This window comes from Amblyomma mixtum, chromosome 3 (genome assembly GCF_055824585.1).
Source record: "Amblyomma mixtum isolate Tamu chromosome 3, ASM5582458v1, whole genome shotgun sequence".
Taxonomy (NCBI): domain Eukaryota; kingdom Metazoa; phylum Arthropoda; class Arachnida; order Ixodida; family Ixodidae; genus Amblyomma; species Amblyomma mixtum.
In genome coordinates, this window is record NC_143014.1 from 52,792,569 (window position 1) to 52,811,084 (window position 18,516).

The following is an 18,516-nucleotide window of genomic DNA, read 5'->3' on the forward strand; positions in this document are numbered from 1 at the left end:
CCTAAGCGCCACCTGCACAACAAAGACCCTGACTATCCGCGCGCAGCGAGAGTGCCTGCCGCCGAGCACCCCTCTTCGCTGCAACCCTGCCGTTATCACTGTTCGAAAGATGCTGAGCTGGTTCGGGCAACACCGCCGAGATAAGACGTAATGCCAAAACGGCCGTCTTGCGCCCGTTTACAGCGCGCGCCGCTCCACGGTGCGAGAAACGGGGCAACGAAGCGCATGGCGCTGTCAGCAGAGTATCGGTCGATCATAGAGCAAGGAATTGCTTGCTATATGCTGTGATGTGGATGGGCCTGCGCAAAAATTGGGTCGGTTCTATCGGCGCCGTCTCGCCGCCTCCAAATTAAGGTAGTTCCTGTCGCCACTGCTAGGCAGCGCGCATAAGCACGTTTCCGCTGCTCCGCGACCCTTCCTGTGCTCCGTATTATTCCGGCCGCACCTGTACAGCCGGCCAAATATTTATCTGGCGTGCGTGACGACTGCTTTTTCTGCGCTCCTGCGCTTTATGACGAAGCAAACGTGCGGAAAGCTCAATATTCAGCACGGGCTTAGTGAGCCTGTGCTTAAATTTGATATCTTAGCAAGTTTGCTCCGTCATAAGCTACAGGAGCACGAAAAACGCGGTCGTCACGCACGCCAGCTAAGCATTTAGCCGGCTGTACATGCTAGACGTCGCGCACGTAGCTCCTAGCGGCCCGGAGCACGCATTTCGGCCGTTCTAGACATGCATTTTGCCCTCTGTACTCTGTACGCGCCGGCCACACAAATCCCTCGAAAATCGCGAGTCGGCCGCCCTAGAAGCTCGGCAGGAGCAGAACAGCTGTGAAAGAAAATACGAGCAGAATCGCTTTATTAAGGCGAAAGCCTTTAATGCCTCATACTGTCGTGGGCAGGGAATGCTAGCAAGTGTGTTCGAGTTCCTGCGAACAAAAAAACAAAACAAACTTTATTGGCACTGTTTACCTTCTTCTCCTTCCTGTGTTGTGCTCGCGCTGCTGATGCATATAGGCACATCTAGTGAACGCACGGGTTTCGTGAGTGAAATAAAAAAAAATAAAAAATACAAATATCAAAATAAACAAAATAATAAAGAAATTAAAGTGCAAAACACGAAAAACTTTAAAGAACAAAGACCGCGTGGTCCAGAAGACGCGCAGAATCGCGGTTTTGCACGACAGAACCGCAAGAAGAGACAAAAGCCCCACCTCGATGGACACTTCCGAGGCGTACGGGCGGAGCGCCTGCGCGCACGGGCGCACGCTGGTGCCTGTCTGCGCATGCGCGAGGCGCGAGGCGCGAGCAGGCGCGAGCGGGGCGCAGATATCTGTGCATGTCAGATATCGGCGCCTGCCTACGGGCGCTAGCGCGCGCGTCGGAAGCGGGGTGCGCTTGACAACAATCGGAGGACCGCGGGGCTCTCGAGGACTCTTTTCTTCATAGCTTCGTGTTCCCCGAACTTTTCTTCGCGGTTTAATTCGTCCTTTCAGCGCCCCCCAACCATCTTTTGTTCACGGCTGAACATTCTTTCAGTCGGCTCGGGAGGGGGAGGGAGCCAGCACCAGGAGCATGGAGGTGAATGCCACTTTTCGACGACCGTCGCGGCGCGTGCTGGGCGCGCGGGCGCTTCGCGTGTACGCCTGGGAAGTGTCCATCGAGGTGGGGCTTAAGAATCGAACCAGGGCCTTTGGCACTTCGTCGCTGCCGGTCCGTCACGAACACGGTTTGAGCATGAATAAAGGGAGATGTAGAGAACGCACAGGTTTCGTGAGTCAAATAAAACAAACAAAAAATTGCGAGTATGAAAAAAAAACTATAAAGAAATTAGATCATAAAACACGAAAAATATTAGAGAAAAGGCACATCTAACACCATCTGCCGGGCTAGCTCGTTGCGATCCATATGTATCAGCAGCACGAACACAAGACATGAAGAAGAAGCGCTCTTTACCTTCTTCTCCTTCTTCCTGTGTTGTGTTCGCGCTGCTGATACATATAGGCACATCTATTGAACGCACGGGTTTCGTGAGTGAAATAAAAGAAATAAAAAAAATACAAATATTAAAATAAACACAATAATACAGAAATTAGAGTACAAAACACGAAAAACAATAAAGAACACAGACCGCGTGGTCCAGAAGACGCGCAAAATCGCGGTTTTGCACGGCAGAACCGCAAGAAAACGCGCCGGCGGGGCGCGGAGCCAAGCCACGTGCGACGAAGGGCGCACAAAATGGCGCCCAGTGCGGCGCGCTTGCGTCAAAATGGCCAGCCGGCCTTCCCCGGCCGCTCGCACGAGGAATACACCGAAGAGGGGAACAGCCGTGAAAGAAAAAAAGAGGAGAAGAGAGAAAAGGGTGAGAGACACTCGCCGGAGGAATAGAGCGCAGAGCGCAGCGACGACGAAAGAGGAATAGAGCGCAGAGCGCAGCGACGACGAAAGAGGAATAGAGCGCAGAGCGCAGCGACGGCGAAAGAAAAAAAGAGGAGAAGGGAGAAAAGGGGTGAGACACACTCGCCGGAGGAATAGAGCGCAGCGACGGCGAAAGAAAGAAAGAGAAGGGAGAAAAGAGCGGAGGAGGGGAGGCGGCGCTGCGAGGAGGGTTCTGGGACGCCCGTGAGGAAATTGCCCGCACTTCTACGGATAAATCCTACACAAGAGCTGGCCAGTTACGGCAACTGAAGCCCAGCCGGAGTTATACTGTTACGAATGTGCATTCTGACCGCAGTCACTGCTGCTGCGAACGAGTTTTTTTTTTCTTTACGGAAATCCCCAAGAAAAAAAGGTGAACGCGAAGTTCTTAAGTACTATCACGATAGAAAGATACGCGAACAGAGCGGAGCCTAGGCGCTCCGGTGTTGGCATTTCTTTTAAATACGCTTTTCTTTTTTATCAGGGTTTAACGTCCCAAAGCGACTCAGGTTATGAGGGACGCCGTAGAGAAGGGCTTCGGAAATTTCGACCGCCCGGGGTTCTTTAAAGTGCACTGACATCGCACAGTACACGGGCCTCTAGAATTTCGCCTCCATCGAAATTCGACCGCCGCGGCCGGGATCAAACCCGCGTCTTTCGGGTCAGAAGCCGAGCGGCATAACCACTGAGCCACCGCGGCGGTCACGCTTTAACTTCAGTGGTAGCAAAAAGATGCTAGCGTTATCCGTGATGCGTTCTAGGACGACTCTAACGTCTTTTTCTTACAACCCAGGTTAAAACGCCATGAAATGAAATTCGAACAGCGGAGCGCGTACGCGCCGCGCTGTTCCCGCTTCTTTCCATCGTAATAGTACACGATAACGAGGCTTTGCCGTAATAGCACAATGCGTAAAAAGTCGATAGAAATCGCACCTACCTGCACTTGCAGATATCTGAACTTCCATGTTATCCTCAAAACACTTCGGCCTTGATTAAATCACTTCATGTCACGCGCACCAGCCCAAAATAAGGTCAACGCACACACCTCCAACGAAAAACACCTCACTAATACCAGCTTAAGAAACTGCAACACATTAAGCAGTATGTTTGGTGATGAACCGGCAATGTGGGCCACTTGTCGCGGCGTAGCGATGGTTCGGCAAAACGACACAACCAAATGAACTGGAGAAAGAGCGCAAAAGACGACCGCCGTTGAAAAAAAAAATTCGCGTCTGAGACTCAACGGTCTCGGGCGACTGCGAGTTCAAACCGCGGGCAGTCGTGAGTGATTGGCTGAAACATGTCACGAGACATCAATGCAGTGAAGGCAAGAAAAGGAGGGACAGCGTTTCTTATTCGCTCTGCGGTTCTGGCAAGTGGTTGGTCAGGCGTGCTATAGGAAAAAAAAACAAGCTTAATGACTCCGGCGGCGCCCGAGCTTCCCTCTCTCCCTAGCCCTCTCGACGCGTTTCTTGCAGATGGACATAGCAGGGCTAGCACTGAAGGCGTCGGCATAGCCCGCCGTGTCGCTCTGGTTGTTCTTTCTTTTTTTGGTCACTCGCTTTTACTAGCGCGATGTGCCTTGCTGCTCCCGCCAGCTCTTGGGCCGACGATAGTTGAGGAACGGCGGCTGGCCGGTTAGAGAAGCGCAGGGAACGTTGCTGCTTAAGCGCTACTATTGCTGTGAGCCAGGCATGGGCAGTATCGGTGATGCCGACATTTTTGTACTATCTTTCAATACTTTCTGCGTATCCATATCAGGTATCGCTTGTCACAAAAATGAAAGTGCGGAGTAACGGTGTCGAAAGCACATTTTTAGTGCATCGTGTTTTTTAACGATACCCGACAATAAATATAAAAAAATCAAGAACTGAACCGCATACCTTGAGGCTGTTTTCAGTTTGGGCCTCCGGCGCTTGCTCAGGCGGTAGCGCCATAGAGAAACATACGGTAGCACACTAAAAATGGGGATGGAGTATGATCAAGAAGAGATGACGCCAATGCCGTTCGCCCGGTTAGTCGTCTTGCTTAATCCGTTCACTGTTTTACGGGTAGACGACGTATATGTTGCGCTTCTGCACACTCCGTGACAGAAGGGACGAGGAGACAGGCTCACCATTGTGGTGGAAACAACATGCCATTACCCTTATTTCAAGTTGCTGTGGCTACCAACAGATATGGAAGACTATCCCCGTCACACTCAGGAACTTGCTAAACATGTTTTGTTGACTTTGTGAGCCCATTAAAAGTCACGTGTTCTTCCACACGTGGGTCATTGGGGCCATCAGCGCCGGCATATTAAAATGCATCAGCTGACGCATTTCTTTCGCTTGGAGAAGCAAGCGCGACAGCAAGCCTTAGTTTTTTAAGATTCGCTAGTGAAACATGAGTTCATGGTTTAACTGCGCGAAGGAAACAAGGACAGAGACAGAAACACACGTACACACTGAGCGCAGAACTTCCAACTTTTATTCGAAAAAGGCTTCGGGCATTAGCTTTTATACGCACTAAACAACCACCACATGACACAGCCGGGATAAAAACCGATAAGTATTGAGAGTAACGTGTCCATGATGCGCCGACCCGCCAGAGCGCCAATCTAAACTATACCAGTGTGTGCAAGCTTATGCACCATTGATACCTAAATACAAGGAAAAAGAAAAGGGAGACTGGAAGATTAAGATCCTAAAAGTGAAGATAAAACGAATACCACCAAAGAGGTCATCAACAAAACGCTGTATTACTAGCGCAACCTACTCAGCAATGGGATGAGACGCGGAACAACAGTAATAACAATTAACGATGAAGGTGCAAGGCCACTAAAACACGTAGGCTGAAAAGAACTAAGAAAAACACACGAGAGGCTAAAACTGTGAAACTGAGAGTGAAAGATGGAGAGAACGAACAACAAAGGTAAAGGCGACGCGAGCAATGAAAAGGCGACACCAGGCTAAAATCTATGAAGGATGGCAAAAAAACAAACAACAAGAGTAAAGGTGCAGGGTTAAAATGGACGGTTTAAAGTGTTGCCTTCTAAAAACGAGATTTCTTTATCAGAAAGCATAATGGACGGTGTGCTCACACAATTCTTCGAATTCTTTGCGATTAGGAAGGCCTCTATTATCTCCCTTTCCGTTTTGGTTCTAGCTACGGCTAGAACCAAAACGGAAAGGGAGATAATAGAGGCCTTCCTAATCGCAAAGAATTCGAAGAATTGTGTGAGCACACCGTCCATTATGCTTTCTGATAAAGAAATCTCGTTTTTAGAAGGCAACACTTTAAACCGTCCATTTTAACCCTGCACCTTTACTCTTGTTGTTTGTTTTTTTGCCATCCTTCATAGATTTTAGCCTGGTGTCGCCTTTTCATTGCTCGCGTCGCCTTTACCTTTGTTGTTCGTTCTCTCCATCTTTCACTCTCAGTTTCACAGTTTTAGCCTCTCGTGTGTTTTTCTTAGTTCTTTTCAGCCTACGTGTTTTAGTGGCCTTGCACCTTCATCGTTAATTTGTTATTACTGTTGTTCCGCGTCTCATCCCATTGCTGAGTAGGTTGCGCTAGTAATACAGCGTTTTGTTGATGACCTCTTTGGTGGTATTCGTTTTATCTTCACTTTTAGGATCTTAATCTTCCAGTCTCCCTTTTCTTTTTCCTTGTATCTAGGTATCAATGGTGCATAAGCTTGCACACACTGGTATAGTTTAGATTGGCGCTCTGGCGGGTCGGCGCATCATGGACACGTTACTCTCAATACTTATCGGTTTTTATCCCGGCTGTGTCATGTGGTGGTTGTTTAGTGCGTATAAAAGCTAATGCCCGAAGCCTTTTTCGAATAAAAGTTGGAAGTTCTGCGCTCAGTGTGTACGTGTGTTTCTGTCTCTGTCCTTGTTTCCTTCGCGCAGTTAAACCATGAACGAAAAGAACCAACTAGCCCGCCAGAAGACTATTCTTGAAACATGAGCTTCTTAAATATACATCCAGGATCCTCGAGTCGTGGTGGCTATGCTTCTCTCTTATCCGTTGATAAAAGGCACCTTCATGAAATGAAACATAGATACGTCTTGGCTGCTCCTCTATACAGAGGTTTTTTTCATTTGCATTGTTTTAGCATGGTCGCATCGTGGGGCCCTTTCGGATCGGCGGTTTGTGTAGATGCTCTTACTAAAAGTGAAGCTAACCTCTATGTAATAGACATCAGCAAGATATGTTCTGCCTTATAGAAACATTCAGTCATTTTATTAACACACTGTCATTAGAAGAGTCTGTGCAAGCGGATGCCTTTTTTTTTTAGATTTTGAGAAAGCCTCGACAAAGTCCCGCGTCGTCACCTGCCGCTCAGACAAGTCTTAACTTGGACCCTGGTGTGCTCACATGGATCAGCAGTTTCCGAACCAATCGTCTCCTGTTTATTGTGTATTCATCCACTCTCTCCCATGTCCGGTCAGGCGTTCCACGAGGTACTGTACCAGGCCCCTTACTTTTCCTCATTGATATTACCGACCTACCAAACAACATACCTGTAACACCTAACATGCGCCTGTTTGCCGACGATTACGTGATATACGGTTCAATAAATAACCCATCAGATGTTACCGCCCTACAGAACGCTGTAGAAAGAGGCCGCGTGGCGCCGCCAGCGTCGCTGAAACGACCGAATACCCCGACAGCGAATGGAAACCGTGTAAACTGGCTGACGTAAGTCTGCGCCCTCGTTCTCCCTCCTTGGATGATAAGTGAGCGGGTAATACGTATAGCAAGTGATGGAACATACCGATCAGAGGTAACATTTCATGAGAAACTTGAATTCTGACGGGTGCGACACATTTTTCAGTGAATTTTTATGTTTGCGTGCACGGTCATTGACGCATGCGCCTCCAAATCACGTGATACATGACGTCACACCACGTGACACGATGACGTCACGACAGTAGAGAAACGGGGGCCCACCTCGCGCCGTCGCTGTGGTTGTGCGCCTCCAAATCACGTGATACATGACGTCACACCACGTGACACGATGACGTCACGACAGTGGAGAAACGGGGGCCCACCTCGCGCCGTCGCTGTGGTTGTGCGCCTCCAAATCACGTGATACATGACGTCACACCACGTGACACGAGGACGTCACGACAGTGGAGAAACGGGGGCCCCCCTCGCGCCGTCGCTGTGGTTGTGCGCCTCCAAATCACGTGATACATGACGTCACACCACGTGACACGATGACGTCACGACAGTGGAGAAACGGGGGCCCACCTCGCGCCGTCGCTGTGGTTGTGCGCCTCCAAATTACGCGACACGATGATGCTTCGCATTCTCCAGGCTTAACCAAGTTAAGCCTCAGCCATTTTTTTATTTTTCGAAATCAAAACCACCGCTTCCTGGCAGCTGTGTATATTAGGTGACTTAATGCCTATCTGTCTTTTATGCCTGTCTTTTTTTTCGTGAGGGGATTCTGTGCTGACACACTCGATTTCCTAAATATTCGCTTTTCCTTAGAGTACCTGTACGGCTTCTCCAGAAGGCAGCTGACAAAGGTTCTGATCGGTCATTACTTCCTCTACGTGCAGCCTTACCTAGCCTTTCTTGACGGCCTTATATTAAGGCGAGTTCAGAGGATGTACGTTCAATAGGCCCCAAAAACCTTTCTTAGACTTCAAACGTCCTTACATGTTAGGACATGCCATCGAGCCAAGCTGACGTTTGTGCCATCTGCAAGCAAGGAGGAACTATTGAACAACAGAATTATTTGTGACGCTATGTGCGTTTGAGATATAGCTCACTTCAGCAGTCTCTTAAAAAGGACATTGAGGCCATGCCTTGCACCTTAAGATTTGTGCCAGTAATGAAGGACACCGGAATTCCGTGTGAACTTTTCCTATTAATAAGACTGCTTAGCGTGTGAAGAAGCTCTATGCTTGATAAACACACACAATCGCCACTTTCGACGAGGTCACTATTCAGAGAACAGTTCATTTTAGCTCAGAACGTATGTGCTGCGAAAGTTCAACCTCCTGACTGATCGCCCTTTCTTGATGTGTGCGCCTTCAGGAATTTTTATGTGCGGGCAGAGGAAAGGAGTGATAGTGGCATGAGGCCGTATGCCGAGGTCGCGGAATTCGGCCCAGTCAAGTAAGGCAAGACGAGATCAGGGAGATTCCTGATATTCCATCCGGCAACAATAAAAAGAATCCTCGAACATGGCCGAGTAGCCTAAGGCATCACTAAACAAAGTTTCTCTGTTGCGCCCGCCGCCACTGGCTCTCGATTCCCACTCTGGGTTAGAGTATTGTAGTAGGTTTCTTTACTGCGTTAGCAGTTTTGTCCCCTTTCTCAAAAATTCAAAAATTTACGTGGTGTGTGTGTGTGTGTGTGTGCGTGTGTTGGTTGGTTTGTGGGGTTTAACGTCCCAAAGCGACTAAGGCTATGAGACGCCGTAGTGGAGGGCTCCGGAAATTTCGACCACCTGGGGTTCTTTAACGTGCGCTGACATCGCACAGTACACGGGCCTCGAATTTCTCCTCCAAAGAAATTCAGCCGCCGCGGCAGGGATCGAACCCGCGTCTTTCGGGCCAGCAGCCGAGCACCATAGCCACTGAGCCACCGCGGAGGCCCGCGCGCGTGCGCGTGCGCGTGCGCGTGTGTGTGTGTGTGTGTGTGTGTGTGTGTGTGTGTGTGTGTGTGTGTGTGTGTGTGTGTGTGTGTGTGTGTGTGTGTGTGTGTGTGTGTGTGTGTGTGTGTGTGTGTGTGTGTGTGTGTGTGTGTGTGTGTGTGTGTGTGTGTGTGTGTGTGTGTGTGTGTGTGTGTGTGTGTGTGTGTGTGTGTGTGTGTGTGTGTGTGTGTGTGTGTGTGTGTGTGTGTGTGTGTGTGTGTGTGTGTGTGTGTGTGTGTGTGTGTGTGTGTGTGTGTGTGTGTGTGTGTGTGTGTGTGTGTGTGTGTGTGTGTGTGTGTGTGTGTGTGTGTGTGTGTGTGTGTGTGTGTGTGTGTGTGTGTGTGTGTGTGTGTGTGTGTGTGTGTGTGTGTGTGTGTGTGTGTGTGTGTGTGTGTGTGTGTGTGTGTGTGTGTGTGTGTGTGTGTGTGTGTGTGTGTGTGTGTGTGTGTGTGTGTGTGTGTGTGTGTGTGTGTGTGTGTGTGTGTGTGTGTGTGTGTGTGTGTGTGTGTGTGTGTGTGTGTGTGTGTGTGTGTGTGTGTGTGTGTGTGTGTGTGTGTGTGTGTGTGTGTGTGTGTGTGTGTGTGTGTGTGTGTGTGTGTGTGTGTGTGTGTGTGTGTGTGTGTGTGTGTGTGTGTGTGTGTGTGTGTGTGTGTGTGTGTGTGTGTGTGTGTGTGTGTGTGTGTGTGTGTGTGTGTGTGTGTGTGTGTGTGTGTGTGTGTGTGTGTGTGTGTGTGTGTGTGTGTGTGTGTGTGTGTGTGTGTGTGTGTGTGTGTGTGTGTGTGTGTGTGTGTGTGTGTGTGTGTGTGTGTGTGTGTGTGTGTGTGTGTGTGTGTGTGTGTGTGTGTGTGTGTGTGTGTGTGTGTGTGTGTGTGTGTGTGTGTGTGTGTGTGTGTGTGTGTGTGTGTGTGTGTGTGTGTGTGTGTGTGTGTGTGTGTGTGTGTGTGTGTGTGTGTGTGTGTGTGTGTGTGCGTGTGCGTGTGCGTGTGCGTGTGCGTGTGCGTGTGCGTGTGCGTGTGCGTGTGCGTGTGCGTGTGCGTGTGCGTGTGCGTGTGCGTGTGTGTGTGTGTGTGTGTGTGTGTGTGTGTGTGTGTGTGTGTGTGTGCGCGTGCGTGCGTGCGTGCGTGCGTGCGCTTGAGCATGTGCATGTGCATGCACACGCGTGCCCAATCTGGTGGGCGCACATCCGGGCACTCACTGGCAAAAAACTGACAGGCCACGCGTTCCCTTGTTCGCGTTTCATTCCGGCCCGATGGTACGAGCTGAATCTCTAGGGGTCGCCATGTAGCGCCGCATTAGTAGCGACCTGCGGTCCCTGCGCCGATGACGATTCGGCCAGACAATGCCCATCGGTACTATTTCATTTGTGCATTTCATTTGTGCAGTAGTTTATGACCGTTAAGTGTCAATAAAAACAACTAAATTGGGAAACTTTTTTTCGCGGCACCTCGGTGGCTTTGGCAACTGGTTTCTAATTCCAATGTCGCGGGCTCGATCCAGGCGGCGGCGGTCGTATATCAATTAAGGCCAAATACAGAACCGCCCGTGCGCTGGGCGATGTACGCGCACATTAGAAAAACCTAAGTGGTCTAAATTAAAAATAGTCCTCCACTACGGCATCCGCCATAGCCTCTGCGACATTTCAGCACGTTTAACTGAAAATGTTGCATTTTTTTTTCACGCATACACACAAGATCGACCTGAGCCTTCGACATCCTGCCGAAGCAGATATCGCTTGCACGTTCATAACCGGACTCATTGGGCAGTCGAAGGTCTATCATCGCATTGAGAAGTAACGCGGTCGTTAGAAGCAGCAATATACGCAACCGTCATCCTGCTTGCCGGCACCGGAGTCATGACACCGGATTCAAAGCGATGTGGCTGGGGCCATGCCGGTGCTAGATGGGGTTGTCAAAAGCGGCATGTCGAGCAAAGGCTGCATAGGGAAAAAGCCACCAACCCAGTGCACACGTCAGCAGCTTATTGAGGAGGCTGCTAGACGGCGCGCGCTGTATAAAAATTTGCCACAGGCCACGCGTTCCCGTGTTCGCGTTTCATTCCGGCCCGATGGTATACGTGCTGAATCTCTAGGGGTCGCCATGTAGCGCCGCATTAGTAGCGACCTGCGGTCCCTGCGCCGATGATGATTCGGCCAGACAATGCCCACCGGTACTAATTGTGTAGCTACGGCCATGTCGATCTACGCCCTGAAACGCCACCGGAGTTTCCTGTAGCGCCGGCAACAAAATGCCCGCCCGGCAACAAAATTACGCAAAGACTGAACATTTTTGCCTCGCCCATCTAACGAAATAGACCTTGACAGCGTTCCTAACTCTGGATGACTCAGCTGTGTTATAGGATTCTGCGCAACGGCATTGCGTTCGGTAACGCCATAGAGAAACATATAATACTGCGCTCGACACATGCGCGCTGAAAGCATCCACTCTCAATTCATGCTCCTTAACACGCTGTAGTGCCGGCGCCCACATTTCGCTGCTGGCTGGCCTCTCTGGAAACAAGCGCTGCGCGCCCGCCGGCGCTCAAAGCAGGCCCAGACTAGGGTGCCTCGATGCGCGCGCCCTCTTGGAGGGTGGTGCCATTCTTTGAAGGGGCGAACGCCGCCTCCGGAGCGGCAGCGGCCATTTCGCTCCCCACGCGTCGCCGCGGCTGCTTGGGAGAGGCACGTGCGCGGCGTTTTCTGGGACAAAATGCCCGGGTGTTGCGTGCCCCAGTGCACGAACCACTCACGAAATGAGTGGAAGATGTACCGGTTCCCTAAAGAACCGAAAAGACGGCTTCTCTGGCTCGTAAAAATCAAGCGCGACAAGTGGCAACCCACGGACCGCTCGTGTGTATGCAGCGTAAGTTATGCTTCTTCTGTATTCGTAGTTATTCTTTCATTTGCATGCTTTATACCGTAGCGTTCGTCAGTATTGCATCCTAGATATCTGGCGCATATGCTTGCGTGTTTAACTCGTTTATTTCTGGGCAACACGACATGCTTAGTTCTTATAATCTCTTGTTGTACATGTAGTACTGCGAGCGCGTAAAGATGTGCGCTCTTTGCTACCGGATCCTTGTGCAATTTCTTTTTTGTGCGCAGTGGAACGTAAGGGGAGCTCTAAGTTACCTTTTATGCTATGACATACAGAGCGCTTTGAGGAATTTTCTCGGCGTTGTATTCTTGTGCCGCTGTCCAACTCAGACGGTGTGCGTGCGTGCGCGCGCCCGTTTGTGTGTGTGTGTGTGTGTGAGAGAGAAAAAGAAATGAGGCGTATGACCAAGCAAGACGCATGTGTGGCCATGACAATCATGTCAGGACTCGTTATGACTAGTTTACTAACGGCTAATTGGTAGTTACTGCATGTATAAAGGCACGCTTAACTTGGTGATCGATATGTGTTTTGTGATCACGCTTGTCTAGACATTCGCTTTTCTTTCCCCATTCGATGACCGGTGAATTATCTGAACATCTGACTGGAGATGAGTGACGAGGATTTCATGACTACGGAGCCCTTTAACAACGGAAATTTCTTAATGGTGATGACAGGATCAGACGAAAGAGAAAGCTGTTTCATTGAAGCTCCACAAAATTTGTGGACAGCATGATCGAAAGCGGGAAGTCGTGAAAAATCCAGGATTGACTTACAGCATTGCCTTCTTGCGCGCACATATATGAGTGCAACGTTTTATTTTTAAAGGAATTTCTTAGCTCACTGCCCATGTTCCACCTAGCAGCAAAGGCAAGAACCTTTAGTATCTTAACATGGGAAGCACACATCTCTTCAGTGTCCAATAATTTCCTCGCACTCTCCCCATTTTTTTTTTTTTTCAGAAAGAAGTCGACGGTCTTTTGCCTCTTTCTTAGTATATCTTAACAAGCACCTGAATTTCACTTATAACTGTTTGGGCATATCCCTGTTTGTGTTACTTATTTTTAGCTGTTTAGAATGTTAGTGTGAAGCCCTCTCAATTTAAACATTAATAAGTTTGTCTGATCATTGCATGTTTCTGTGTTACAGGCACATTTTGAAGAAAGCGCCTTTGAGCAGAATAGGGCTGACGGGTGGAAAAAATTGAAGCCCAATGCTGTGCCAACGCTTTTTTCCTTCAGAGGTATAATAAGCCACATATTTCTACATTAACGAAAGTTTGCAACGCTTCTTTCCTAATCCTATTGCTTCTTTCATTCTTAGCCTGATTGTTCTAACTTAGTACTGTAATGACCGGCCATTTGTAGACTCACGTGGAGCGATTATTTTTTTTTTTTCATCATACTGCAGACCCAGTGAAGGGTCCTAGCAAGAGGGGTAACAATTTCAGAACAAAACACAAAAGCATAAAGTGCAAAAACACGAACATAAAATTCACACAAATGTTTCTTCAGAGAATTAGGCGGCTCACATTACAGTAAGACTCTTCATACCTCCGGTCAATAGAATAGCTCGTTTTCATTTTTTACAGGGAGGTAAATCAGCCGCGCCTTCCGCCCAGAAGCATGATGCTGACAATTTTGCATTTTATTTAATTTTATGTCTAAACGTAGCAAGACTTGGAGCATGCTCGTTCGTAATGATAAAATAATGCACCATCTGATTTGCAGCATGTGTGGCCTCTCTTTTTTCAGCGATGCCTAAGCACAGGAAGCCGCCAAAGGAAAGGTTACAAGGGGTGCCTGCGGCAGCAGAGCAAAGGGGCACTCTGCAGCATCAACAGAGTGCTTCTGATACCACATCAACAGAAATTCAGGACCAATACGTCAACGACATGGCTGATATGCCACACACGGCAAATCAAGAACTGCAGCCATTGCCCAGTGACGACAGGGAGACGGCTCAAAGTCAGATGAACAACTCACCTCGCCCAAGTTCCATTCCAGAAACTTCAATACCCGCCACAGATGATTCCCTGCAAGTTGCCTGCGCACTTCGTGCAACCCGTGCAGAGAAGCGCAGTAACAGCTCATGTGCTACACTTAATAAACAGCTAGAGGACATGAAGAAAAAATACGCGAAACTTAGCGAAGTTCACAGCAAAACAAGTGCTACAAATAAGTCAATTAAAAGGAAGCTTCAAAAAATGGAAAAGGCCAGCGAAATGTTACGAAAAAAACTGAAGTTCCTAAATCAAGACCAAATGCGAGCCCTGTCTCGGAACAGCAACAAAGGTTCCACCTGGTCGTCCAAAACAATTAAACAAGCCCTTCAGATCAAATTTGCGAGTGGAACTTCAGGCTACGAAACCCTAAGAAGACTTGGGTACCCACTGCCTTCTAATAGGACTCTTGTCCGTCGTCTTCAGGGACTCAAGTTCCTACCAGGAATCTTAACTGAAGTGATTGACGTTCTCAGAGTAAAAGCAGAGGGCATGGAAGATATTGAAAAAGATTGTGTGCTTTATCTCGATGAAATGGAAATTGCACAAGGGTATGACCTCGATCGTGCTGAAGACATTGTGTTTGGAGGGAAAACATTTCCAGCAGTTCCAGATGAACCTGCATGTCATTGCTTAGTGTTTATGGTCGGAGGATTGAACACAAGGTGGAAGCAGGTAATCGCATACCATTTTACAGGAAGCTCTGTCGACGGGGGTCTGCTTAAGAGTTTTGTTCTGGAAATCGTGCAGCTTTGCGCTGACATTTCTCTTAGAGTGCTTGTGGTAACCTCTGATATGGGAGCGTCCAACAGAGCTATGTGGCGCGAGTTAGGTTTTTCTAGCCATAGGAATTCTAACACTGTGTGCTCAATCCCTCATCCGATGCTTCAGGGAAAGGAACTCTTTTTCACTGCGGACGCGGCTCACGTGATAAAAAATATCCGAGGTCAGCTTTTAAACTCTATTGACTTTACGCTGAGCGATGCAACTGTCTGCCAACATAGCTTACCCTCAAACAAAGTCAAGCTGGAGCACGTGCGCGCTGTCGTAGAATACGACTCTAGCAAAGAGCTGAAAATTGCACCCAAACTTTCTGAAGCTCATGTCAGCAAAGGCCACTTCACAAAAATGAAGGTCGGCATAGCAGTTCAGTTCTTCAAGGAATCCCCAGCCGCCATTCGTTGCCTAATAAGAGAGAAAGTGCTCGAACCAGAAGCTGAAACCACAGCATGGTTCCTGGAGCTCATCGCAAAATGGTACAAACTGATGTCCTCACGACATCCGTCAGTTGCACTTAGTTGGCAAGATATGGCAAAGTACCATGAAGCCTTGCACATGTTGCGCCTGGCAGTGGACACAATTCAAGGCATGCAGATGGGCAGCACATCCCAGTGGAAGCCCTCACAGGCAGGTCTCATGATTGCAACAACAGTTGTCCTTCGTTTGCAAGATATTGTGCTTAAAATGGATGGCTACAAATTCTTTCTCACCGGGAGACTGCTACAGGACTGCCTGGAGAATCTTTTTTCTGTTGTGCGTCACAGGAAACCCGTTCCAAACGCGTATGACATGAAATGTGCTTTGAAACTTGTATGCGTCAGTCAGTTTTTGCACACACCAGCAACCTCAAGCTATGAAACGGATGATTCTGAGTACCTGCTTGATATGATTTCACAAGGAAAAAAAGAGTACGTTGGAGATGTTGAAGAGGAAATTGACGATGGGGAAATTCTGTTCATTGAAGCACTGACTTCAATTGAGTGCAGTATTTTGCATCATATTGGCGGATTTGTTGTGAAAGGAATTTTGAAGAAAACGAACTGCGAGCAGTGCAAGGCTGCAATGTTTGGCTCGACGAACCATGAGCATGCATATTTAACTGCACTGAAAGAGTACGTCCAAGATGGTGAGAACTTGTGTTATCCGAGTGGTGCGGTTATGAGCCTTCTTCAATCCTGCGAAGAGCACTTTAAAGGAATCACGTCCTGGACAGACAATCTCACCCTTAAGTCCCCTCTAAAGGCTGTCACAGAATATTTAAACAAGAACACACGATTCACTATGGAGGCCTGTCAGCAACACAAGGATTCTCTGGCAAACATACTGATATCAAGTTATGCAAGAGTACGGCTACGCATTCACCTGCGTCAGCTCGAAGCTGCGAGAGTCAATGGGCATGGAAGCAAGACATGCGCTGCAGTTAATTTGCAGTGAGTTGTAGCGCTTGTTTTTGACATTTTAAGGTTTCCGACCAAATAAACAAGCTATCACATCGGAAATCGCTAATTATCGGATGCAGTTTCTTTTTTCATTGTTCAGAAACCGTGTGGCTGCTTTATTTTAGCGGCATCGATATCTGATTTATAGTAGTGAGCAGTTTACATTATATTGCTGCATAAGATATGCTAAACAGGGCTTATAGTCCGTGACTGCGTGAGTCAAAATTTAATGCTATAGAAACCATATGTGTGAAGCACCAAGTAATTTGGCATGTATTAAAAAGTTTGTTTATCTCCATCTGCATATCGAAAGTAACGCGAAAGAAAGGAAAACGAAATTCAGAATAGCTATGGGAATGCTTTTCTGAGCATAAAATAGCCGTAAAGTACTATATTGTGTAATGTAAAATGAAAGAACATGCCTATATGTATACTCAAGCTTAACACAAAAATGTTCCGGAAGTCGTTTATTTTGTAGTATTAGCGAGTAATGCTCCGCAAAAATTATAAATCACGTTTGAAACTACAAAGAAACATTAAAAGTGGCCCGGATGTGTTCGCTGGGCGGTATATGGCGCTCGGCTGCACGGGCGCGACACAGCCGCGGCGGCCGAGTTTCGATAGAGCTGAAAAACACAGTGCCTTGTACTAGGTCGATATCGGTGCATGTTAATAAAAACCTGAGGTGGACGAAATTTCCGATGTCCTCCACCACGGCTTCATAACAGCCGATGTCGCGAAATTACAAAAACCGTGAATGTGACACTGGCTGGCTCGCCGCACTTGGCTGCGTACGGAGCGGGCATCCTAATGGCGGACGTCGTAGCAGACGACGCGGTTGTCTCCACCCTGCACGGCGGCGGCGGGAGGAGCGCGCGCATCGAGGCACCCTAGCCCAGACTCTCTCGGACATGTCGCGACGTGCAGCGTGACTCATCCCGCCACCGCGGCGCCGACACGGACCCTTCCTCCTCCCCTCCTCTCCGTCGGTGCGAACTCCTCCGACGCTCGCCGGCTCTCGACCATTGGTCTAATTTGAACGGTGGCCAGTGCCGTGACCTGATTGGAGGATTTGAACTGCTGGCGGCCGCAACCGACACCGGTGGCTTTAAAAGCGGAGCTGCGCTGAACCCGCGCAGCACACGGGCAGCCGAAGAGCCACCACGCCAGAGCTACGCTCGCCGCCGTGGCCGCCCTTCTTTGTGTTAGCCCGTGGTGCTCTTGGCCCTTGTATCATGTAAAAGCCCTTGTACATACTGTATATAAAAGTCACTTTGACTCACCGTCGCCTCGACCGTTTCCTGGCTCGGACTCCCAGTCCCAACAGTGGTGGCAGCAGTGGGATGCCCAGTCCCAACAACGCCCACCTCCACGTATGGCATTAGGCGACTGAAATTCTTTTTGCCGGAAAAACCAAGGTTACGAGTCAAAAAGGGAGCGCAAAAAGAAAATTCCGCGGCGATGGAATCAAGTGAGGCACATAAGCATTACAAGGCTACTTTTGCAGACTTGAAATCGGAGCCGAAAGAGCGCAAGCACAAATAATCGGCTTTCATTTTTTGGAGCGTATGTGAATTCTCAGACATTAATGCTCACCGAGTTTGCCTCTGGTGATAAGCAAACTGTCTGTTCCTTCTATCACGCATCTGGCGTGAAGTAGGCTGCAGAAGGCGAATGGCGAGACCGCGCTCTACTCTTCTGGGGGGCGTGACAGGTGTGACCTTCTTGAACCAGCGTGTTTATTACCGTTAAGTTTGATTTGGTTTTATGGGGTTTAACCTCCCAAAGCGACTCATGCTATGAGGCACGCAGTAGCGGATGGAGCAGACGAAGAAAAATATTTACTACGAAATTGCGGGGAATTGAACCCACGACTTTCAGATTGCGAGGCAAGCACGCAAAGCATAGGCCACAACATCACTTTTTTCTTTAAACATGGTATTTACTGCACTGAAAATATGTTACATTTACATGAACTATTTACAAAGCCTTTAGGAAACGCCATGAAAGACATCTCAAAGACAGAGCAACAGGACACTAGAACGGAGGTAAGGCTGAGCCGAAGAGGGAATGCCACTGCGGTTTAAAGTCGGTCTGTTCACACACTTCCCTCAGATGGGCGATCATTTGGCAGAAATGAGATTTTGTCGAATCGACTGATTTACAGTGCCGTTCTATCATTCTAGTTTTCCATAAACTGTAGTCCAATCAGTACAGACATAACAAGAGGTTCATCAGCATATCGCACTCCAGTGAGGTATCGTAGGGCATGAGAAGCCAAATAAATTCACTTTTTCAAGGTTCGTTGCAAGAGACAACCCAGGACAGAAGTGCATCCTTACAAATGATGACGCAATTGTTTTAGGA

General features: G+C 48.6%; 1 protein-coding gene across 2 annotated transcripts; it reads left to right on the top strand.

Annotated features, from left to right (window-relative positions):
• The first annotated feature begins 11,648 nt into the window (after positions 1-11,648).
• Positions 11,649-16,583, top strand: LOC149350210 (uncharacterized). 2 transcript variants are annotated; one of them, XM_089579172.1, is made up of 3 exons: positions 11,649-11,916; positions 13,078-13,171; positions 13,683-16,583. In XM_089579172.1, the coding sequence occupies exons 1-3, from the start codon at positions 11,764-11,766 to the stop codon at positions 16,142-16,144; spliced, it is 2,709 nt and encodes a 902-aa protein (XP_089435298.1). In that variant the 5' UTR covers positions 11,649-11,763; the 3' UTR covers positions 16,145-16,583. The 2 variants fall into 2 exon arrangements, with proteins under 2 accessions (XP_089435298.1, XP_089435299.1); XM_089579173.1 differs by lacking the exon at positions 11,649-11,916 and having other exon boundaries at positions 12,885-13,171; positions 13,683-13,788; positions 15,207-16,583.
• Positions 16,584-18,516: the final 1,933 nt, after the last annotated feature.

What these genes read in the sequence shown, in the direction of transcription:
- LOC149350210 (XM_089579172.1), top strand. Translation starts at nt 11,764, where the DNA reads ATGCCCGGGTGTTGCGTGCCCCAGTGCACGAACCACTCACGAAATGAG. An exon ending in ACCGCTCGTGTGTATGCAGC is followed by an intron (nt 11,917 to 13,077) that starts GTAAGTTATGCT and finishes TCTGTGTTACAG; the next exon opens with GCACATTTTGAAGAAAGCGC. An exon ending in AACGCTTTTTTCCTTCAGAG is followed by an intron (nt 13,172 to 13,682) that starts GTATAATAAGCC and finishes CTCTTTTTTCAG; the next exon opens with CGATGCCTAAGCACAGGAAG.